This window comes from Vigna unguiculata, chromosome 6 (assembly GCF_037176805.1).
Source record: "Vigna unguiculata cultivar grain cowpea cultivar isolate G323 ecotype 2 chromosome 6, ASM3717680v1, whole genome shotgun sequence".
Taxonomy (NCBI): Eukaryota; Viridiplantae; Streptophyta; class Magnoliopsida; order Fabales; family Fabaceae; genus Vigna; species Vigna unguiculata.
In genome coordinates this window covers 8,188,422-8,215,055 of record NC_140797.1, presented here as the reverse complement: position 1 = coordinate 8,215,055, position 26,634 = coordinate 8,188,422, and the positions used below count along the sequence as shown (strand labels likewise).

The window sequence follows — 26,634 nt, the reverse complement described above, 5'->3', positions numbered from 1 at the left end:
AGATCATTAGGATTTGGAAAGTTATTTATGTGAATTGGGTACAGTGGAATCCTTTCTGAAAAGACAAAAAAAAAATGAATCTTGAGGTGAATTAAAATTCTGGATTTCAAGATGTAGATATATTACATGTATTCATATAAAAGTATCAAAATGCAAGTGTGATTTTCTATATTAATTCTGCAGAAATATAGACAACGTGTGTGTATATATATAATATTATATTAGGCATTGTATCAAATAAAAGCTAATCTAATATGAATAATGGTGGGTTGATATTACGTTTTGGTATCAAAAGAAAGTAGCAGCGTGTTTTGTGTGTATATATATATATAATGTATTGCATAGTAATGTATATGATATAGTAAAGATATATTAAAGGCTTTTGTAGTTAAATTATTATTATGTTTGTGCAGTGATTAAGCCAGGGGTTGAAATTGTAAGTATGAAGTTTTATTAGGGGTTGATCGTTGGAATAATAAAAGGTTAATATGTATTGGTGGCAGTGTAAAATAGTGATCTATTAAGTGTGAAATAAGTTTATAAAATGGGTACAGTCAAGAAAAATTGGAGATCATGAGAAGAATGGTTGCGAGGTGCAGAAGTTTTCTTTATGAGTTATGTTATAAAAATAAATAAATAAATAAGAATAAAAAAAAATGACGATGTGATTAATGAAGGTGCAGTAGAATTATGTAGTTGGTGCAGCACTTTTAAAAAAAATATATATATATATGATCCTAATATATACATGTGTATATATTATAAAGAAACATGTTGCAGAATATAGTTTCTGGTTTTGGATTGTATAATGTGAGGTTCTATGACTATGTGTTGATGTTAATTTTGGGTTGACATGAGGGTTTGGTTGGAAGGGACTTTTGTAGGTACTGTTTGAGATGAATTTTGGATTTGGTATTAAAATATGCATTATTGTGTTGTTGTTCTAGAGCTCCTAAGAGTATTATTAACTCTTGGATAAACTCAAGTTTCAACTCAATCTCAATTGTGAATGTATACATATATGTATGAATAATTGATGTATGGAATATGTGTTATTGTTTCTGGGAGTGCTTGGCGCCTAGCGGCAAGAGGTTTTGCCAAGCGGTCTGCAACGCAACTTCGTCTGGCGGTGCCTAGGCAACGCTAGGCAATAGCGTGCAAACAATGTATTATTTTGTAGCGTTTTACATCGATGGTCTTGAGAGTTTGGTCAGGGATATGCTGGATTAGTTACGAGCGGGGAGGTTCGTAACGGAGATTTGAGATGCGTGATTGATGCGGGCGGGGAGGTCCGTATCTGTTGTACTCTTGTGTGGGGATACGAGCGGGGAGGTTCGTATGTTCCGTGCTCACACTTGAGGCTGCTATGAGCGGGGAGGTTCATAGTAGGTGTTCACGCATGTTGGACTACGAGCGGGCAGGTTCGTAGAGTTGGACTACGGGCGGGGAGGTTCGTAGAGTTGGACCACGAGCGGGCAGGTTCGTGGGAGCATGATAATCCCTAAGGACCAAGGTTGTGCATGGATCTTTCTCATATAGGTTATGAGATTGGGGTATAGTGTTATAGAAAGGTCAATAATCTAAAATTGATTAAGTTGGACTGGGTGAGGGTCAATTCTTATTATTTTATTGTTTGTATTATTTTTCTTTTCAGCTCACCCTTGCTTGTTTGTGTGTTTGTGTTTGGCGATGATCACGTGACTTGTTACGTGGGAGCAGACGTGAATTCAGGTGATCATGCTGATGCTTAGCAACAGAGCGGGGCTACCGATGGGGGATTTTCTTTATGTTATGCTTTCCTACCTTTTGTAATAGACATTATGATGTTTTATCCATTATGAACTTGTAATAAAGATGAGATAGTACGAATGGATTATAGCGAGACAAGTTTGAAATTTCCCGCGCTTGGGAATTTATTGTAATGTCTGATTTTCTTAAAGTATATTTTGTGAAAAATCAGTTTTATCTAGTAATATCCATCTGGGGTGTTACAATTTCACACATGTCCGCTTCAATGTTAGCTGAGAAACGCGTTTGAGATGTCAAATAAACTTGAAAAAATTTGGTTTAAAGAACTAAATCCACGTATTTATAAAGATAAGAGACTAAGTTGGTTCAAAGTTTCCAAGAGGGACTAATTCTAATTTTCACTAAAAGTTGAACGACCAAAAACATATTGAACCCTAAAAATAATATTATCTTTTATTTTTTGTAGTTTGATATGTGTTATGGAATAGCTCATAACACACAAACTAAGTAACCACTAGATAATACCCCATCAAACAATATAAGTAATTGTACATGCTATACTAGACAATACAAACCAGTGATCTAATATTCACGTACAACATGTATGGTCTACTACATGCAACTTCTAAATCGTCTAACCATGTTAGTTGTTTAGGAACTTCTTAGACAAGATTATTTTGAACCAATCTTCACAAATTTCCACCTTGGTTGAACATAAATCTTTTGCACAAGCTTTGTTATGTGCCACTAAGTCCATTATAGACTTAATCACCACTAGTGAAGGAACTTGTTGTTTGGAAACACCTTCGTGATCATATCAGAGGGATTATGATTTGTTGAAACCTTTCCTACCTTCACAAATACTCGAACAATATGGTTAGTTCTTTCATGATAGACTTGGTTCTTGGAAAATTTTATAACACTACTACTTCACAATAGATTGTGACAACCTGATGTTGCACCTTCAACTTATTCGCTAGACCCTTCAGCCATATGATTTCCTTTACAACTTCTGTCATGGCAATATAATTTGCCTCAATGGTTGACTAAGCCACCACCTTCTATAGGCTAACCTTCCAAATGATAAAGTACCATAAGTAGTGAACACATAGTTGTTAGAATCGCACAGCGGAATATTCATGTTTGGACAAAAACCAAGAAGGTGGGTGAATTAGTTTGTTTAATAAAAATTGTGCTTTAATTTTTATTCCTTTTAATATCAAAGTTATTTATATACTAGTTCAGATAAAAAGACCCTTCGTCCAGTTGTTAATCTCTCTAAAGAGCGATTAACTCAAACACTAAAAGTAAACTGAGATTACAAATAGGAGTGAGAACAATTTAGGAAAGAAAACACCTCTCTTGAAGCCACAAGAGATGAAAGACACCTCCCTTGAAATCCACAAGGGATGAACACCTATTTTGAGTCCTACAAAGGATGAAGACACCTTTCTTGAGTCACACAAGAGATGAAGAAACACCTTCCTTGAATCCACAAATAATGAACAACTTCACCTAGCAACAACAACACGTTATCACTCAATATTACACCTGATGAAAGTTATCACTCTTCCCAGACTTGGTTTTCAAAGCTTTTCCACACTAAGTTATAACCCAACTCATGTATTTTAAAATGAAAGCCTACCACTTTTATAGAAATCATTTTTAAGATTAGGTCAAGAAGCTAAATAGTCAAGTCACAACTACCATTGATTTGATTATCATAAGTGATAATCGATTATCACAAAAACCTTTTTGAAAATATTTTTTTCTCTATGATAATATATTATCATTAGTGACAATCGATTATCATAGAGACTCTTTCAAAAAACTTGATTTCAATTAGATAATCGATTATCATTAATGATAATCAATTATCACAAAATTTCTTGAATAAATAAAATCATTCCCTGTGTGATCTTTGTCTATGAATGTTGCTTTATGACTTTCTAAGTTAAGTCCTACAAAAAATCTATTCATTAATATATGACTTATACAAAGGCTCAATCAAATACATAAACCCAATATAAGTCTTCCAATAACTTTGGTCATCACTTTAAGTTCTTAGACTTGCTTTTATCATCATCAAAATTTACTTTTGAAGAATGATCTTCACCATTTTCTTCTTTTGCCAATAATATCTTGCGAGATATTTTCTAGTGTCCAAAAACCCAACATAGTCCAAGTGAGCAAACCCTTTTATGGGACTAATTTCAGTGCATCGTCGTGTTCCACTATAAACCAAGACTTTTCCAAGTGATCCCTTCAAATATTAAAAATTCATTTAAGAACTTGGTAATCAGATTGTCTAAGGTTTGGCATAAACCATCTCACAACACTTACAACATAGACTATATTAAGGTGAGTGCAAATGTTAACATACATAACATAACCAACAATATTTGCGTATGGAATACCATCCATATATCTCTGTTCCTCCACCATCTTAAAATATTGTTCATCACTCAACTTGTAGTGAGATCTAAGTGGTGTGGACACAAATTTCAATTTTGAAATTCTAAACCTGTTAAGGATTTTTCTATGGTAGGTCTCCTAAGACAAATATAGACGCTCTTGGTCATGTCATATAGTGATCTCAATCCCTAAAATCTTTCTAGCAACTCCAATATCCTTAATTTCAAACTCATTATTCAACTCAACTTAAGCCTTATACACTTCAAGTTTACTATTGCTTGCAATTAGCATATCATCTATATACAAAAACAATAAAATGAATAAACCTTCTACTAGAAACTTGAAGTAGATGCAAGTGTCATACTTGGTATGTTCAAAACTAATCTTTGTAATTAACTCTTCAAATCATTTGTCCATTGCCTTGAGGATGGCTTCAAACCATTATGTTTAACTTAAAAACGTTATGCTTCTTGTCTTCTACCTTAAATCATTCTAGTTGCATCATATAAATGCTCTCATTTTAGTCTCTATAAGAGAAAGTCATCTTAACGTCCATCTATTCCAGTTTAAGGTTAAGTTCCACAACCATGTTTAACAACATTCAAATGAATTTATGCTTTACTACAAGAGAAAACACATCATTATAATCAATTCCTTCTATCTAGGTAAAGCCTTTATTAATCAATCTAGCCTTGAATTTACATGTACCAATTTCTATATGTTCATCCTTACATTTGAAAATCCATTTACAACTGACCAACCTAGAACTCACACGTCTACAAATAGGAGTGGGTATTGTTCAAACGAAATGACTTTATCTCCTCATCCATAGTGTCTAGCCACTAAGTCTTTTACTTACCTGCTAATGCAGAGGATGCACTAGACGATTCATTTTCTAGCACCTCATTAGCAACAACTATAAGAAGTATGCAATTAGCTTGGGATACCCATACCTCTTTGTAGACCTTATAGTTCTCCTTGTTTTATCTCTGATAAAAAAATATATTTACAAGCACATTTATCTTCACTAGAAGCTTATCTATCATCTATAAGATCATTCAATGCATTGTGTTGTAGACATCAGAAACTTCTATAGTGCTAGACTGCACCTTAATGTTTGCCTTATCACCACCACAACTACTCCTATGCTTACATTTTGAGACTCTTGGCTTATAAGACATTTCAGTCTCATTAAAGATGACGTCTATTTGGATGATAGACTTCTTGAATTCTGAATCAAGTAGCCATAATTGATATCCTTTTACACCTGTATAGCTCAAGAACATGCAGTTAACTAGATGTGCATCTAGTTTTCCTTATGTCGTTTGAGCATAAGAAACACAACCAAATATTTCTAAGTGATAAAGGTTGGGAGAGTGACTTGACCATATTTCCTTAAAAGTCATCATCTTCAATGTCGTTATGGGACATTTGTTGATCAGGTAGGCAGTAGTAGCAACAATTTCAACCAAAAACACTTAACGACATACATCTCACCCATTCCAAAATGGTCATATTTAGTGGCAAATCTTTACCCAATATTTTGGGGATGCCAAAATTTTGGTAGAATTACTCTTTTAGTCCATTTTTTCGTCTAAAAATGTCATATTGGTTCTCTAGTTTTTTTAGTCTCAAATTGGTCTCGATCTTTTAAAAATTGATGCAATTTGATCCTTTTTGTTAAATTTCTTGAAGCAAAGCAAAGATTTTTCATCAAAATTGACACTAGGATTATGTCAATTGTGACGATAAAAAAAATTTCTATTTATTTATTTATTATTATTATTTTCTACAATATACTTATAAAAATTTAGAGGCAAAATTATACACTAACATATAATTATATTTAAAATATTCACATTTATATATGTATATTTACAATACTGTATGCATTTTATATTTACACCGTTTAGTACATCTTATATTTCCTACACTAGAAGGGGAAAACGTATTATTTATTTACAGTCTTTCGCACACAATCATAATATAGGGATCAGACATGTTGGGAGCAGCCATCTATAATAATGTTATAAAATTTTGTTTTTCACGCACAATCATAAAATAGGGAAGTGAGACAAATATAAAAAAAAAATATAACATATCATAATAAGATAAAATGAAATGAAAATTATCCAAATCCATAAGACTGGATTTTATTATACTTTATAAAGATAATGATTAATTCTGTAGGGACTAGTCAGGATAAATGAGCTCATGGCCAACAAAGTAACTTAAGAACATCTCATCTTGAGTAATACTAAATCGTTTAAATCCCCAAGGTCATACCTGCAACTACAATATTCAAATCTTTATTTATCATAAATTTCATTTTAATATTAAACCATATAATAATATAAATAATTAAATAGATAGGATCAATGAATAATTAAAATAAATATAAATAAATAAAAAGGACCAGTATGTAACTGGAGATAAATATAAATAAGTAAATGAGAGTAAATATAAATTGAATAAATAGGACCAGTGCATAACTGGAGATGAATATAAATAAATAAATAGGAACGACAACTAAATATAAATTAGAATGAGGTTAGGGACACCTTACTTAAGGTAAATATAGAGATAAAAATAATTATGAACAGATAAAAATAATCATAGTAAAAAGATAAAATGATAAATGTCTCATTCCCTTACCTCAAAGATTGAAAAAGATAAATGCACGTTTCTCCTTTTTATACCCTCGCACTGTTAGCACTCCCTTTTTAACGCCTTCGTTGTTTTTATCATTCACTTCTCTGCTTCCTTTCACTGTCACTGTCTTTTGTTTTCTTTCAGCTTTGAATCTTTGTTATTTATAACCATCTAAATCTATACATACATATATATATATATATATATATATATATATATATATATATATATATATATATATATATATATATATATATATATATAAAATTTTGCATTCAATTTCTTTTAGATTTTGTTTAGATTTGGTTTATCTCCATTTATCCAAAGCTCTCAACATTTAATGTTCTGACATTATGTACTTAAGGTTTATCGAACAGCGTTCGACGTGATTAGCCAAGCAGAAATGCTATTACTATATTTCCTGCATCCTGTATCAAAAGGAATAAAACTCACATTTATTTATATATATATATATATATATATATATATATTATAATATTCTACGTATATTCATTTAATAAACATTTGGAAGCTTAAAACCTATCACAATATATATATATATATATATATATATATATATATATATATATATATATAATTTTCTTTATTATTTTTTTTTCCAAAAAAATTATCTTAATTTCTTTATCCTTTATATTTTTATCATTTTATTTAAATGTTTATTATCATCATTATAGTATTATTTATTAATTATTATTATTATTGTTATTCTATATATATATATATATATTTATGACTGTCATTATTTCTAATAAAACATTTATAAATAATGTGATATTAATAAATTATATCATAAAATTTATGCATGTTACAATTCTTCCCTCATAAAAATTTCGTCCTCGAAATTTTGCTTTTATATACTAAAATAAATGAGGATAAATTCCTCTTATTTTTTCTTCTAATTCCCATGTAATATCTCCATTAGCTTCATTCTACATGATTTTCACTAGAGGGATCTGTCTGCCTCTCAATTCTTTGACCTTATTGTCCATAATCTGTACAAGCATTGTGTCAAATGTAAGGTTATTCTTTAATTGTACTGTATCAGGTCTTATCACATGAGTCAGATCATAAATATATTTTCTTAATTGAGACACATGAAAAACATTATGAAGGTTGGAAAGGAACGGAGGTAAACAAATTTGATAAACAACAAGACTTATTTTTTTAAGAATTTGGTAAGGACCAATGAACCGGGGAGTGAGTTTTTTTTATTCCATCACTCTACCAATTCCAGTGGTTGAGGTTACTTTCAAGAATACATGATCACCTTCTTGAAATTCAAGAGGTCGTCTTTTCTTGTCAGCATAACTTTTTTGTCTACTCTGAGTTGTTCTCAATTTTTCCCTAATCATTTTGATTTTCTCGGTTGTATGTTGAATCATGTCAGGACCTAATACTGAATTCTCACCGGTCTCAAACCAACACAAAGGTGTTCTACATTTCCTTCCATATAATGCCTCATAGGGTGCCATACTTATGCTGGAATGGAAATTATTGTTGTAGGTGAACTCAATCAAAGGCAGGCATCGATCCCAACTATCAGAATTTTCTAACACACAAGCTCTCAGCAAATCTTCCAAAGATTGAATGGTTCTTTTAGATTGTCCATCAGTTTAGGGATGATAAGCTGAGCTAAGGTGAAGCTTGGTACCTAAGGCTTGATGTAAACTTCCCCAAAATTTTGAAGTAAATCTAGGGTCCCTATCAGATATAATACTTATTGGAACTCCATGTAACTTGACAATTTCTCTTATGTATAATTCAGTCATTTTTTACAATGAATACCTAATATTAATGGGTAAGAAATGAGCAGACTTTGTTAACCTATCCACGATAACCCATATGGAATCAAATTTTTGAATGGTTCGTGGGAGGCCAAATACAAAATCCATTGCTATACTATCCCATTTCCATTCAGGTATATCTAAGGATTGTAGCATTCCTGTTGGCTTTTGGTGTTCTATTTTATCTTTTTGACAAACTAGACATTTTGCTACATATTGTGCCACTTCCTTTTTCATTTTGGGCCACCAAAACATTTTCTTGAGATCTTGATACATTTTTGTTGTGCCCGGATGTATGCTTAATTTGCATTTATGTGCTTCTTCTAGAATCATTTCCTTAATTTCCTCATTATTGGGTACACACATCTTGTCCTTAAATCTCAAAATTCCGATTTTATCTATGCCAAAATTCTCCACACCCCTTTGACCTATCAATTTCTTTTTCTTATTAATGAACTTATCTCTTTCTTGTGCCTCATGGATTTGCTTTTGTAAATTGTTAGTGATCTGAATGGAGTTTAATTGCATTTTATCATGGCTTAGGGTGACCGACAAATTCATGTCTCTAAATTTTTCTAACAAATTCATTTCATGAATCATTAGTGAAGAGACATGTAAAGATTTTCTGCTTAAAGCATCTACCACTACATTTGCCTTTCCTGGATGGTAATGTAATTCAAAATCATAGTCTTTTAGAAATTTCATCCATCTCCTTTGTCTTATATTTAATTCCTTTTGGTCAAACAAGTATTTGAGACTCTTATGATCACTAAAAATTTCGAACTTACCACCATAAACATAATGTCTCCATATCTTAAGTGCATAAACAATGGCAGCTAGTTTTAGATCATGGGTTGGGTAATTTTTCTCATGTGTTCTTAGTTGCCTAGAACTATATGCCACTACCCTTCTATCTTGCATAAGAACACAACCTAATCCCATTTTGGAAGCATCACAAAATATAACAAAGTGTCCAGTAAGATCAGGTAATGCTAAAACAGGAGAAGTGGTTAATCTTTTCTTGAGTTCTTGAAAACTATTTTCACATTTTTCTGTCCACACAAAAGCTTGGCCCTTTTTGGTGAGTTGGGTTAAAGGCATAACTATTTTAGAAAATCCCTCAATGAATCTTCTATAATATCTTGCTAAACTGAGAAAACTGCGAATCTCAGTCACTGTTTTTGGTGGTTCCCATTGTAAAACTGCTTCTACTTTGGTCGGATCCACTAACACTCTCTTATTGGAAATCACATGTCCTAAGAATTTTACTTCCTCTAACCAGAATTCACACTTAGACAATTTAGCTGACAATCTCTTTTCTTTCAAGATTTGCAAGACAATCCAAAGGTGTTCCTTATGTTCCTCAAGAGTCTTAGAGTAAATAAGAATGTCATCTATAAAAACAACTACAAATTGATCTAAAAAGGGATGGAAGATCCTATTCATATAATCCATAAATATTGTAGGAGCATTGGTCACACCAAAAGGCATCACTTGATATTCATAATGGCCATACTTAGTTCTGAAAGCAGTTTTTTGTATGTCTTCTGCTTTTACTCTAATTTGATGATATCCCGACCTTAAATCTATCTTAGAAAATATAGAGGCTCCTCTCAATTGGACAATCAAGTCATCTATTCTAGGAAGAGGGTATTTATTATTTATGGTGAATTTATTTAATTGATGGTAATCTACGCACAACCTAAAACTTCCATCTTTCTTTTTAACTAACAAAACTGGAGCTCCCCAAGGTGACACACTAGGACGAATGAATTGTTTTTCAAGTAACTCTTCTAATTGTTTCTTCAATTATGCTAATTTAGAGGGTGACATCCTATATGGTGCCATAGAGATTGGTCCAACTCCAGGCATCAGATCTATGGAAAATTCAATTTCTCTGTTAGGTGGTAAACCAGGAATATCATTGGGAAAGACTTCAGGAAAATTTTGAACAACTGTTATATTTTTCAACTCAACTTCCTCTTTTATTTCCATATAAGATAATAACAAGTACCCTTGAATTTCATTCCTTAAAGGCTCACTTTTTGAATTGGTAGGTGATTTTAGAAGATTCTTAGAGTTTGGAAATATCTCTGATTTCTTAGCACAATTCAAAAGGACTCGATTGGAAGATAGTCCATACCTAAGATTACATCTAATTGAGATAAAGGTAGACATATTAAATTTTCTATTCTCAATGAACAGTGGACAGTCTAAACAAACTCTATTGGTAATTACTGAGTCATTTGCAAGAGTTGAAACAACCAAACTAGTTTTTGGAAAAGAGGTCAACATATTAAGATGTTGAACACAATAATTGGAAATGAATGAGTGAGTTGCACCTGAGTCATGCAGTACATTTAAAGTTTTTTCCTTTAATAAAACATATACCTTGAATTAGATCATGGTTTTCAGCAGCTTCAGCTCCAATCATGGTGTACACTCTTCCTGTTGTGGTAGGTCTTGTCTTGGTTGCAACTGAATTGAAATGTGGCTTCTGTTGTCCACACTCAGAGAATATGTGACCAGGTTTTCCACACTTGAAACAGACTGGTCCCTTAAGATGACAATCTTTAGCATGATAACCTTGTCCGCATTTAAAGCATCTGATATGATCATATACAGGTTTACTAGAATTTTCTGATGAAGATTGGTTGGATTGGGTCCTCCATTGTGGGCGATTATAAGGTTTTCCCTCATTGCGTTTATTTTTATTTATTTGGGGTCCAAAATATTTTGGTTGTTCTCAAAATCTTCCAAAAATCTACACTTGTGAATAAGCATAGGAAAGTCAACAATTTCTAGTATTCCTACTGCTTTTCTCAATTCATCTCTAAGTCCATTTTCAAATTTTATACACTTCATCCTTTCCTCTGGGTGATAAAAAAAGTATAGTATTTTCCTAATTCTTCAAACTTAGAAGCATATTCCCCCACTGTCATACTTCCTTGCTTCAACTGCATAAACTCTATTTCTTTTGCTCTCCTCACATCATTAGGGAAATATTTTTCTAAAAACTTTGTTCTAAATACATCCCAGGTAATAATTATTCTTCCTCCTTCAAGTAATCTCCTGGTACCATCCCACCAATATTCAGCTTCTCCTATTAACATAAATACAACATAATTCACCTTTTGGTTGTCAGCACAGTTCATAACTCAAAATATTTTCTCCATTTCCTTAATCCATAATTCAGCTTTTTCTGGATCATATCCTCCAGAAAAATGTGGGGGTTTGTTTCTCCTAAATTCAGCTAAACCTTGTGATAGTTTTCCTTCAGGTCTTTGATTCCTCATTAGAACAACAGCCATGTCTCGGATAATTTGCATTGCTTCAGTTAATTCATTGTTCCTCCTAATGTTTGCTATCTGGAATCGTATGAGTTAGTAAATAATGAGCACATTTCACAGATCTCGCATGAAACGTGGCTTTGATACCATCTAATGTGATGATAAAAAAATTCTATTTATTTATTTATTATTATTATTTTCTACAATATACTTATAAAAATTTAGAGGCAAAATTATACAGTAACATATAATTATATTTAAAATATTCACATTTATATATGTATATTTACAATATTGTATGCATATTATATTTACACCGTTTAGTACATCTTATATTTCCTATACTAGAAGGAGAAAAAGTATCATTTATTTACAGTCTTTCCCTCATATACTGGCTTTCAAACAGGTGGAGGGCTGGCTTTCAAACAGGTGGAGGGAAAAGGTTATGGATAGGATTCACTTGGATTGTTGGGGGTAAATAAAAGGTAACTCCGATTTGTCCTTCGATGACAATCGGCGCATTCGGAGCAGAGAGAAAAGTAATGGTAGAGTTTCCTGGTCCCTGAAATGTTACAAAATTATTCACTGCATTGGTTTGCCATGCATTTCCCGGAAAAATAGCCACAATGTCGGCGCAGAAGGGATCAGGCATGTTGGGAGCAACCATCTATAATAATGTTATAAAATTTTGTTTTTCACAAACAATCATAAAATAGGGAAGTGAGACAAATATCAAAAAAAAAAAAATATAACATATCATAATATGATAAAATGAAATGAAAATTCTTCAAATCCATAAGACTGGATTTTATTATACTTTATAAAGATAATGATTAATTCTGTAGGGACTAGTCAGGATAAATGAGCTCATGGCCAACAAAGTAACTCAAGAACATCTCATCTTGACTAATACTAACTCGTTTAAATCCCCAAGGTCATACCTCCAACTACAATAATCAAATCTTTATTTATCATAAGTTTCATTTTAATATTAAACCATATAATTATATAAATAATTAAATAGATAGGATCAATGAATAATTAAAATAAATATAAATAAATAAAAAGGACCAGTACGTAACTGGAGGTAAATATAAATAAGTAAATGAGAGTAAATATAAATTCCATAAATAGGACCAGTGCACAACTTGAGATGAATATAAATAAATAATAGGAACGAGAACTAAATATAAATTAGAATGAGGTTAGGGACACCTTACTTAAATAATTATAGAGATAAAAATAATTATGTAGCAAAGATAAAATGATAAATGTCTCCTTCCCTTACCTCAAAGATTGAAAAAGATAAATGCACGTTTCTCCTTTTTACACACTCGCACTGTTAGCACTATCTTTTTAACGCCTTCGTTGTTTTTATCATTCACTTCTCTGCTTCCTTTCACTCTCACTCTCTTTTGTTTTCTTTCAGCTTTGAATCTTTGTTATTTATAGTCATCTAAATCTATACATACATATATAGATATAATTTTGCATTCAATTTCTTTTAGATTTTGTTCAGATTTGGTTTATCTCCATTTATCCAAAGCTCTCAACATTTAATGTTCTGACGTTATGTACTAAGATTTATCCAACAACGTTCAACGTGATTAGCCAAACAGGAATGCTATTAGTATATTCCTTGCATCCTGTATCAAAAGGAATAAAACTCACATTAAAATATTTAAACGCACGTGCTCTTTTAATATATATATATATATATATATATATATATATATATATATATATATATATATATTTTCTTTATTATTATTTTTTTCCAAAAAAGTTATCTTAATTTCTTTATCCTTTATATTTTTATCATTTTATTTAAATGTTTATTATCATCATTATAGTATTACTTATTAATTATTATTATTATTATTATTATTCTATATATATATTTATTTATTTTTATGACTGTCATTATTTCTAATAAAACATTTATAAATAATGTGATATTAAAAAATTGTATTATAAAATTTATGCATGTTACATCAATTACATTAATAAAGAAAATCATTATTCACAACTACAAGTTTTATGGAAAAACATTGATCCAATCCAAAACAAAAAAAAAACAAATTGCTTCATTCTTTCAAAAATCGGAACCCAAACTGTAATTAAAAAAAATTAGAGGACTAAGTTGATATTTTTGAATTAAAATGAAAACCAAAAGAGTAATCCCAAATTTTTTATATAAACTAGTAAAAACATTGTATTTATTTTTGTATGATAATAAAAAATAAAAAAATAATAATTATTGTTATTGTTATTGTTATAATTATAATTATAAAATTAAATATAAATAATTTTTATAATTTTATTTTAATTAATTTTCATTTATAGTGATTAAATTTGAAAAAATAATTAAATGAAAAGATGGTTAAATTAAATAAATAATCGCTTAAAAAATAATATTAAAAAAATAATTATTTTTATTTAAAAAATATTCAAAAGGTCAAATTAAAAAATAAATATGGATAATAAAAAAACTTTTTCTTATGTAAATATATAAAATATATAAAATATATATTTTAGAATATTAAATATAAAATATATTAAAAATATTAAATTTTAAAAAAATATATTAAAAATTATATAATAAATAATATAAATATAAAAAAATTTGGAGGGTCGTCGTCAATATCTCTTACTAAAAATATTTTCCGTAATTGATTATTTCCGATTGTATGTTATTACCACTTATATATAACACTGGTTCATCTTTTATGGCTCAAACGAGTAAATAATTATATTTACAATTATATTAACTTTTGATATTTAATTAGAGGTAAACAATCTTTATAATAGATTTTGATGAAATAATTTCTACTCTAGTTTTGAAATTTGTTTTTCTTAATAAATGAATCTATGCATAATAACTCTGTATCTTTTAAAGAATTCCTCGTCCATCTAGATTCCAAATTATGATGACTATAAACTATATTAATTTTATTCTAATTATTTTGTATAAACTTTTTTTTTTTATTTCTCCAACCATTGATTACAATTGTATATTACTTTTACTGTTTGTACTAAATTTTTATTAAATTAGGAACCTAAAAGCATGAATATAAGATACCAGTATTATTAAATTAAAGAGGCAGTTTATCTCTTATTTCTGTATTTAGACACCTCTTTCATAAAAAAAAAAATTGTTATTTTTTTTTAACTTTTGAAAGGTATCCTAAAATTATAAATATTTCCTCATACAAACTTTGTTTTAACTCTGAGAATAAACCTACCCTAGTTGCTCCTTCACTTCTTTATTGTCTTTTCCACACAACCCTATATTATAGTAACTTCACTAACTGACAAAAGAGATAATATCTTTCTCGATTAATCTCAACCCTTCCCACTTTTGGACCTCTCACAATACCTCTTTCTGCTTCATATTTAAAGAAAATTGTAGTTCACGGGTATCATTACTCTCATAACAATAATTATGACAACAACGCATGACGCAACAATATTTTGTTGATGATTCCTAAGTTTGGATTGCTTTTATTTGAAAACATTAATGTCTATGATCGGATAAATTTGTTATTAATAATTAGAAGGATTTTAGGGCATGCTTAAAAATAAGGTGTAAACAAATTTTATGAAAGGGACTAACTTGTAAACTATTCTTCTTTATAATTGGATTAGTTCCATGTTGTTAAGAAGTTGAAATTAAAAATATAAAGATATTATATATTTTATGATTTTAATCATATAGATAGAGATATTATATATATGATTTTTTTATTATTATTATCAAATATTCTATTTTATTAGGTCTTGTTGATGTCCTTATCCGCCTTCTCCATGTTCCTTCTACAAGTCAACTTGTCGATATGTTTACTAAGTAATTACATCCTTCTGCTTTTCGGGTTACTACTTCCAAGTTGGGTCTTTACAATCTTCATGCCCACTTTGAGAGGGGGTGATAAAGATATTATATATCTTCTACTTTTAATTATATTGATAGAGATATCATATATTTGATTCTCTTTTTATTATTATCAAATATTCTGTTTTATTAGGTTTTATTTTTCCCTTTATGTGATGAGACATTGTACTCTATATATTGAACAATGTTCTAATAAATCAGCAAGCAAGCTCTCTTTGAGTTGTTTTCACCAAAAAATTCTTGTACATATTTGTACACATTTTTGTACGCAATCTTTCTTCTCATGACTTATACATACTAACAAAGAATAATTTAAACATATAATTTTTCTTTTAACTTTTCGATATGTTTTTAAAGAATAAAATCATATAAGTTTCAATTTCTAAAATTGACACTCATATAAGATGATTATACATCTTTTTAGATTTAGATTAGAATAATCACATCATCATAATCACATAATTATTTTATATTTTTTAGGACTAAATATGTTTGAGTCACTTAACTTTCAGTGAAAATTGATTTAGTCTCTCTTCAAAATTTAGAACCAATTTAGTTCTTCATCTTTAGAAATACATAGATTTAGTCTTTTCAACAAAATTTTATTTAGTGTATTTGAGGTTTCAAACACATTTGTCAGTTAACATTGAAGTAAAAATATGTTAAACGATGTAAATAACTCAAATTCTATCATGAAACACGTTTGAAATGTCTAATAAACTTAACAAAATTTGGTTTAAAAGACTAAATCCATACATTTCTAAACTTGGAGGACTAAATTTGACCAAAATTTCGAAGATGATCTAATTCCAATTTTCACTAAAAGTTAAAGGAGAAAAAACACAATTAAACCTATTTTTTTGTGATAAAATTAATTTATTAGACGAATTGTAATGGTTTCATTTAAAAAAAAAATTACTTCACCTAAGGAAGATTGTAATGTAATATATGTATATATATATATATACATATATTACATTACAATCTTCCTTAGGTGAAGTAATTTTGTTTTAAAATAAAACCATTAAGAAAGTTAAAAAGGAGAGAACTATATTTTTCCAAATATACATATGATTTCATCTCAAAACATCACTATCTACTCTCTACTGATGTCATACTGAGCACTTGCACGTAGAATGTCATCCTCTCATGATCATTGCAGTTAAGACCAACATAGACATAAGAAAGGGTAAGTTAATTATTTGTATATTGTCATAAAATCATAGTATCATCACAAATATTAATTCATAATAAAAAATCAAAAGTCCATAAACAAAAGTTGGTATGGCTTAGTAAGGTATTCACCATCCTACCTTATACCTTTTTTATTTTATTTCCCATTTTGTGTCATCTTCCACTATATTTCATCCCATTCACTTACCCACATAATCAAAAAAATTCATCTAGATACATATAGAAAAAGCCACCACACATGTTTTTCTAGCCATAGTACCATCTACGATCCTACCATACACATTTCCATTTCATTTTTCATTTTGCATCAACCTTCATTATATTTCAACAAAATCACTTATCCACACAATCACTAAAATTCATCAGGAAACAAACTAAGAAAGTTACCAACACATGTTATTGAACCATAGTACCATTTGACTATCCATCAAAACTACCTAAGACAAATTCCATATTTGTTGTCAATATATCCCTGGGCTCCCAAGACTTAACTAAACAAATCCCAAGCCACAAAACACCTAGAATCCGACTAAAGTTCACCATGAACACATTAAAATCCCCAAAGATAGCTTTCGCCAAGCTTGCTTGAGTTTCTCTTCTAATAACTCGAAAAGAACCCATTAAAACATTCAAGTAAACTCCCAATATAACTTAATGTATGACTTTATTCATCTCACACCTAGTCAAGACTAAAGACACCCATGAACCACCAAAAATCTTGCTAAGAAACCAAGTCTTGGAATCTAAACCATGTGGCACTCAAGTGATAAGAGTTTGATCAAGTATTAATGAATGGTAGTGTTACATGGAATTGTAAAAGTTATGAGACCATGAATTCGCTAATGCTAAAGCAACAATGAGGCCATTCAAACATTAATGAAGACAATATTGATTCTAAAACCTGTTGGGTAATGCAAAAAGTAACATCACTAAAGCCCTAAAACAACACTCAATTGATAGTCACTTTAACATTGAATCAATGTTTAAACGAGGGAAAGACAAAACTAATCTTTTGATTTGGAGTTGTTATCATTTAAGTGATGTTAGGTCACTCAATTGAGAAAGTCTTCTTTTTTTTAAAGAAGTAAGGTTACTCAAGAAAGATGAGCTTGGTCAAGCATTACCTATCTAATTGTGAGATGATAATAATTTTTATATAATTATATGAGATTGAGATGTTATGTGTGGTATGATTATTGATGATGATGATGATGATGATGATGATGAGATACATTCATATGTATAATATATATTGGGTTCTATATTATATATTACATATGTATGATAGATGATCTACTAGTGTAGCGAAGGATTTTGGCACCAGTTATTTTCGACATTGTACTTCAATTCTCAAAGTAAAGCATATCCATGCAAGGTAAAAAAGGAGGGTCTTTTGGCTCCGATTCCAAACCATAGCATAAATGTTGACATTAGACTTCAGTTGTATCTAAAACCAAAACCCAAAACAATTAAAAATTATAAAAAATAAAGGATAATGCCTCGGCTCTAGAAAATAATCGAAGCTTATTCAACTATATTCTTCAATTTTTTAAAGCAATCGAAGCCTAATGTGGTATTAGAAGAAAATCCCATTTAGTAACTCCCTAGCTGTATTAAAAAACTAAAAAAACTAAAATTTAATACTACCAGATATGAACCAGAAACAAGCAACATAGGTAAAAAGAGAGAGCTAGTGCTAAAATACAGATTTTCATGCTTTTACGATGCATATACAAAGAAACATGTACAAGTGATGAACAAACAAAAAAAGACAACAAAACTAAACAACGAACATCAAAGACCTCTTTAAACATGACGATGAGAACCTACGAATGAAGAAACCTATGAATAAAGAACCTGCGAATGAAGCAACATGCGAATGGAGAAAGCAAATGAAAGAGAGAAACCAAGAAGAGAAAATAGCAAACCTGGAAACGAATGGTTGCAGCTACGATGCAATGTTGTGGTAGGGAAATAACTTTTTCTAAAATTTAACCTTAGACGAAAGAATAGGCTTTGTTTCTTCATAGAACTGAAGCCTATAGTTGTCAAAATATTCTCAAAAATACTACTAGTGGCATTTTTGAAATTATTCTCAAACATATACGCTTCTGTTTCTTAATGAATCAAAGCCTATACCAGTGTAGGCTTCAGTTATTTTAGAACTGAAACCTATAGTTATGTAAATAATTTCAAAAATTCCACCATGTTTTGAAAGGCTTCGTTTCTCTTGGAACTGAAGCTTGTTAGGCGATTTTGAATGTGTTTTCAACACTAGTTATCTAACGATTCTTTGGCAAAGTGTATCAATTTGTTGAAAGTAGTAAATGAATAGAAGACCAAGTGTGAGATTTTGAATATAATTATTTCATTAGAAAGAAAATAACTTACAAGGTTTTTTTATAAAAAAACAAAATAGGAATGACCTTTTTATATAATTTATTGAATAAAAAGAAAAGATGAAGAAATTTTTTAGTAGAAATCGGTCAAAAAGAGTAAAAAAATTCAAATTGTAAAGATAAACAATATGAATTAATAGAGAAGAGCATAAGCAAATTTAAAAGAATAAATAACCAAATATACTTTTTTAGAATAAAAGAGAAAAACACTATTGAAAATTAATAATAACAGAAAGATCTATAAATATAACTTTTTATCAGACAAATAAATATAAAATGATAAAGGAGTGGTGAGAGATTGATAACACTAACTATTCCAATGTAGTTCCCTTTTCTTCAACAAATTCAACTATAGATTCAATTCAATCTCTACACCTTCCAAAGACAATTTATAAGCTCTTTCAATCTTCGGTTGCACAAGCTCGTATTAGAATGTCTTTAATCTAGTTTAATCCAAGGAACCTTAGCTAGATTTTTTAGTAATTCTTAAGTAAAGTCTAATTGCAAATGTAACTAAACCAAAACACACAAAATCCTTTTGGAAAACTCTTCAATAGAGAAAAATAATCACAAGGAAATGAATCCTGTCAATTACTTATAGTACACACCAAAGACTGGTGTGAGATATAAATTCAAAAACTATAGAAAAAGTAAAGAACAATAACACTTGGACTATGATGAATTTTATGATGGATCACCTACAACTTTGAACAATTTTTTCTTTTATGACATTTGAGAAAAGATCAAAAATAATTTTCACAATATGAACAACTCACGAAAAACTCTCTTCGCACTCACTAATCATACTAAAAAAGAATGTATTCATATCCTTGAGAAGAAAGGTTCTTTTTAAAAGAAATTTTGTTATAAAAAATTGTTTTAATTGATCATTGTTGGCTTAAATATGTTTTTAGTCTCTGAACTTGGACATGAAATTGGAATTCGTCCTTATTTTAAACTTTGATACATTTAGGTCCCAAACTTTAAATATGAATGCCCAATGACGTTAATTTTTTTTGTGATTGTCAATCAGTGTCACACTAAAATTTGAGTTGGAATATGTCAAACAATGTAAACACTATAAGAAAACTATCAAATAGTGACAAATTTTATGACAAATATAATATGTTTAGAGACCAATTTAGAAACCAATGTTCTAATTAGACACCAATTTAGAGACCAATTCTTTTAGTAACAAAAACCTAGGTAGCTAATGTTAGTTACCAATTTATAGACTAATTCATTATAAAAACTATTTTAGTTGTCAATTTAGAGACCAATTATAATTTTTTAAAACTATTTTAGTTGCCAATAATTTTTAGTTTATAAATTGGTATCTATATTGATCACTATAAGAACTAATTATTTTTTGTCACTAAAATTGGTCATTAATCAATAATTTTCTTTATAGTGAAACAATTCAAATGTCAATCTTAAATGTGTTTGACGCGTAAAAAATGATAATGCAATTGAGTTAGGAAGACTATATCTATTCATTTTTAATGTTTAGAAACTAAAATGTATTTAAAGTTTGGGATGTGAACGAGTTCTAATTACGCGTCAAAGTTCAAGGACTAAAAACATATTTAACCTGTTATTATTTAATCCTGATGGAGTAATTTATTCTTTTTCAAACTCTAAAACTAGAATAATTAGATGTTAATAGATTACTTAATCCTAATCGATTATTTATATATTGGTACGTTTTAAAGAAAACCTAAAACAATCAATTAAACTTCTATCTAATTGATTAATTGTGAATTGAATTTATTTCCAATATTACTCAAATTATTTCATTATTCCTAAACCTAATAGATTTACATTAGAAACTCGTATGGCGTTGGATTGTCCCTGATTTATTTACATTAGAAAAACTATTCGTTCGGTCGGTTAAAAAGATACTCTACAAATTAGTTTCTCTCATATTATATAAGAAGATGTTGCACAAAAGAGAAGGGAATTATACCTAATTGGTGGCTATAAATTTGAAAGTTGAAAGCACTTTAATAAATGAGAGGAAAGAAAAGTCCAAGCCAAACTATGAATCAGGCAACACGATGGATTGATAGTATCGATACACACTTTGAGTGGTAGAGATATAAACTCTATTTTAGAATTTTGTTTTTATCGAAATACTTATAGAAAATAAAAAATATGAAATGATTTTTCCTATAAATTAAAATTAGTTTATACCTAAGTTAAAAATAGCTAAAAGGGAAACTGATGTTAATTTTAATGTATAGGAATTATTTATTTTTACAAGAAAAAAGTTCATCAAAACATATTTATAATTCATTCAGTAGAATATTCCTTGTTAGATACATGTTATGTATACAAATTTTGATAAATAATCGCTCCACTGTAATAAAAATTGATATTTTTTTATATAAAATTAATAACAATATTATTATAAAAATTTCAGTCTTGTATGAAGTGACAAAATTTGAAGAAAAAATTTAAAGGACAAATTATATTTTTATATATAAATTATTTCTTCTAATTAAAAAAAAAAATCATTTCTTTACATCATTTTTTCTATTCAAAATAAATACATATGATAATAAAATTCCAAAAATATGACAATAATATATATGAAAGTGTAATATAAAGTTTCTCAACAACAATAATATATTAAAAAAACAAAAGTTACCTTTAGTCAGAGCGGTCCTCTACACTCTTTTCAATGACTTAAAATATTCAATAATTGAATAAAAAACTAAAGTTTGTTGCAATATCCCTTTTAATTTAGATTATCATAGTTTTTGCTAAAAATCCAGCTTTCATCTTATTTCTCAACCTATTCTTGATTATTTTCATTGCAGAAAAAGATCTTTTAGTTGTAGCTATAGAAACTGGAATAATTATGATAAGATGAAGTAATCTATCAATCAAGTAGCAAACTTTAGAATTTTTTGTTATTGCCAAACATGTATACAACTCTTGCATTGTTGATAAATTCTTCAAATTTGAATTTTGATGAGCATCAATAATGAAATGTTGAATTTGAAAATTCAAATTAATCTTCTCTTATTCAATGAAATCCATGGGATAATATTTGTCTACAAGAGTGCAAAATTTACCAATATTAAAAGACTTATAAGAATCTTTAAGATCTAAAACAAAGTTAGAATTAATAACTTCGTTGCTTGGCCGTTAAATCTACAATTTAACTCTTGTAATTGCTTATCAATGGTAACGAATAATATTTCAACTCTTAAATAATGCTTCACTGTAATATGATCTTTTTTGTGACGAAAGCGTCATTGCTTGCTACATACAAAGTCCCAAAATTAGGCACTTTAATGTCATGTTTTTCACAAAAAGAAGTCACATTTTTTAATAACTTATTCCAACTATTTTCTCTCAAGTTTTGAATAAGTGCTTTTTGTAGAACAAACTAAAAGCATATCATTAACTATATACCAAGATTGTTGTAATTCTTGACAAAGAACATCAGTTATCTTCATAATTTCTCTCATCAAATACAAGATCAATATAAACTCAAGTGAGGTCAGGCTTTTGTAAGCATTATCAACATCACCGTGTTGAGAATAAGTAGATCCATCAACAATAATATTTTCTAGAATTGAACAAGTTGCATCATACATATTGATCAAGCTACAAATAAAAGAGAAATGGGAGCTCCAACGAGTATTCCCAGCTCATTATAAAGTACCAATTTGCTTTGCATCTACCTTTTTCAAGCTCATCAATTTCTAACAAATATGCAATTTCATCTAACTTGACAGATTATAACTCATCATGACGTTTTCTTGAAAAGCAAACAATATTGACAATAAAAGTCAATTTTTCAAAGAATTGATGAATTGCAATCACTTCTCTTGATGCAGCAACCAAGAAAAGTTGTAACCGATGAATAAAACAATGAACATAATATGCATAAGGACAATCAGTCAAGAATAATGCTTGCAATCCATTCCATTCTCCTTTTATATTGCTGCACCATCATACCCTTAACCACGAATATTGGAAACATTAAGATTATGTCGAAATAGTACAACACACAATTCATTCTTCAAAGATAATGTTGTAGTGTCTTTAACATGCACAATATCAAAAAATTGCTCTTGAATAAAACTTGTTCCTGTAGAGAACAAACAAGATAAGTTAGGCACAAGTGTCACCTTACCTATACAGTCTGCTATCTCCTTAGTTGGCCTCTTCTCGGTTGGCACATGTCTGCTTGGACCCAAGAGGGGTTACTTGCAGAAGGGACTCCGAAGCTCAAGTCAGCCAAAGCTCTCAAAAAGTCAAATCAGGTGATTAATGGAGTAATGAATACATACCTTTAATTATTGGGGTCCACGCGTATTTATATAGTATTAATTATGTCTAGCCATAACATGGGCTGGGTCCTAGTTTGGGATTGTTGCGGACCTTGATTTCGTTAAGTCTTTTGGAATGGTCTGTTCTGGTTACTTCCTTAGTTGGCTTATGTCGTCCTTGTTCGTGTACTATCCTAGGTTGGCCGTTCCTTTAGCGACCTTTGTTATGAGTTTAGGCCGGTTTAGGTCTATGTAGGCCCGAGCCGTGTACCTTAGTTGTTTCCGGCATATGTGGTGATTGTTTGTTGTTACTTATCTGGTTAAGTTGCCAGGTACGGTACAAAACCATTTTTATCAACGAATCTCAAAACAAAAGTTATTTGCTCTCTTTTTTATTCATCATGAGCTTCATCGACAATTATACAAAAATTGGACTACCCAACTTCCTCAAGAATATGATATTTAACTTTACTATAAAGAATATTCAATAATTCCTTTTGAATTTTATGTGAAGTATATTTGGAATTTTATGGAGCATTTTCCAACACAACTTTTGCAACTTTATCATTGTATGCTGCTATGAGTTTTATCATCTCAAGAAAATTACCTTGGTTCCTCGATTCAGTAGTTTCATCATGACCTTTAAAAGCATAAACTTGAAGTGATAAAATATGAACTGTGTCAATTGAAGAATTGATAAGCAACCAATTCTTCATAATTTGATTTGAGCTTTGCACGTCCAAAACATTCCTAATATGGCAATTTTGATTTAACAAGTCTTGACAAGCAAACACTATAATATTGTGTGGTGAGCTAGGATCCTTTTCTATGTGTTTAAGGAAAGCACACTTTTTTCCATTATTAACTTTTATCCAACTTTTAAAACCTATAAAAAAACACTAAAAAATGTTAAAACATGTTGATGACAACAAACTCATTGCCAAATATAATTCAATGAAAATCAACTCAATTACTTGTAATAATGAAAACATCTAAGCCAGCCGTCCACTTGGTTTTATTGCAACCCTAGCATCATTGCAGTATGCATGAACAAGAAAAGCTCTTTCCTCTCTCTTCATATCAGAAACCTTAAGCGCACAAATCAGGAGCAAAAATGGAGGAAGAATAAGGATGAAGAGAAGAAAAGAAGAAAGAGTAAAGCATGAGAACATTATGCAAACTTTCATTTATGTTTCTGTATATATTTTCAACTTGGTCTAAAACCAGAAGTGGTTCTATCTTAAATAGATCCCATAACAGAAAGGGGAAAACAACCCTTACCAACCCTAACAACAAAAACCCTAAATAATAGGGTTTCAACACCCTCCCCTCAAGTCGGATGATGTGTTCATCATACCGATCTTGGGAATAATGGTTTTAGAGGACATACAATGGAGGGCTTTCGTGAAGATATTGGCAGGTTGCTTGGAGGAACGAATGGACAATAAATGGAAAAGCTTGCTCTGAAGTTTCTCTCGGACAACATGGCAATCCAGATCGATGTGCTTAGTATGCTCGTGGAAGGTAGGATTGTGTGCGATCTGCCTGGTAGATTCACTATAACAATAGAGGATGGCTTGATATATGGTTTGAACCTGCAGATCGTGGAGGAGGTAAGTAAGCCATTGAAGCTCGTAGGTGGTAATAGCCAGGGGCTTATATTCAGCTTCTGAAGAGGATCTAGACATTGTGCTCTGCTTCTTTGATTTTTGAGAAATCAAAGATGTGCCTAAAAAGACACAACAACATGTTACACTGTGTCTTGTGTCTAGCCATGTAGCCCAATCAAAGTCACTAAAGGAAATGTTTTACAAATGTGTTCACTAACTCTATGGGCAGGGTGTCCAAGCCTATAATGCCAAGTATCAATATCACACTTAAGACAATTAAGCATAGTATAAGGGAAAAAATAGTAGTTTTAGTGAAAGGGAAGCCATTAAGGTAGTATAGACCCTGGTTGAAATCAACTTGACCAATCATCTAAGATGTAATAATGTCCTGTATCTAACAACACTTAGTGGAAAAAAATCAGATTACAGTTCAAATCCTTGATCAAGGTTTGGACTGAAATTAAATTGAAAGAGAATTCTGGAAAATATAATACATTAAAAAGATTGATATTTTAGGAAAATTGAACAGTTCCAGCAAAATTAGTAGTAACATTACTGTTATTAGGCAACTTTATATTTACATGTCTTATTTTGAAAAAAGTGGTGAAGCTTCTTTATTTTGTTCAACATGATCAGTTGCACCTATATCAAGAATCCATAGGTTTTTACCTTGGGGGATTTTGTCAGCTAAATTGGCATGTTTCTGTATTTGATTAATACTATGTCCAAAAGCATCATGAGTCATTCAGGAGTTTTAGCAGTTTCTACATTTGTTCTGTTGTTAGCCCCTTAATAGTTTCATCCTTAACATTCTGCTTGTCATTAGGGTCTTCTTTCATATTCAGATTGCAAACTTGTTCTCTTTTATCTTGACTTCTATTTTCTTGGGAATTGTTTTTGTATTCATTCCTCTACTTATACCATGGGGGATACCCGTGTTTTGAGTATCATTCCTCTATCTTGTGATTCATCTTATGGCAATAAGAACATTGTTTACCATACTCTACTTCCCTTTGTTTCATGACAATTTTAGAAAGATTACATTCACAAGACTTACCACAAACACAATTGAGAACATGCGTTAGAAACTCCAAATCTTCCCAAATAATCTTCAGATTAGTGAAGAACTGAGTGATACTCCTTTCCCTTTGCTGACAGAGTGCATTTCTTGAAGAAGGTCTTAAATGTGACAATAATCCCCTTTTGTGAATCTTTCCTTTAGGTCATCCCAAAGGTCTTTGGCATAATCAATATAGATCACACTTTCTACTATATGAGGTGAAAGAGTCCTAATAATCCAAGATAAAATCATGACATTGGCTCTTTCCCAGGCTTCATAGAG

The 26,634-nt window shown here is 30.1% G+C and overlaps 1 protein-coding gene across 1 annotated transcript; it reads right to left on the bottom strand.

The window, feature by feature from the left end:
- Positions 1–10,430: 10,430 nt before the first annotated feature.
- On the bottom strand, positions 10,431–11,776 carry LOC146885468 (uncharacterized). Its single transcript, XM_085674944.1, has 4 exons — positions 11,566–11,776; positions 11,013–11,207; positions 10,860–10,890; positions 10,431–10,764 (listed from the first exon to the last, which is right to left on the bottom strand). Exons 1-4 carry the CDS (start codon positions 11,774–11,776, stop codon positions 10,431–10,433), a joined length of 771 nt encoding a protein of 256 aa, XP_085531070.1.
- Between the last annotated feature and the right edge of the window lie 14,858 nt (positions 11,777–26,634).

What these genes read in the sequence shown, in the direction of transcription:
- LOC146885468 (XM_085674944.1), bottom strand. Translation starts at nt 11,776, where the DNA reads ATGAACTGTGCTGACAACCAAAAGGTGAATTATGTTGTATTTATGTTA. An exon ending in TATGCAGTTGAAGCAAGGAA is followed by an intron (nt 11,208 to 11,565) that starts GTATGACAGTGG and finishes AATGCGGACAAG; the next exon opens with GTTATCATGCTAAAGATTGT. An exon ending in CAACTCTTGCAAATGACTCA is followed by an intron (nt 10,765 to 10,859) that starts GTAATTACCAAT and finishes ATGTAATCTTAG; the next exon opens with GTATGGACTATCTTCCAATC.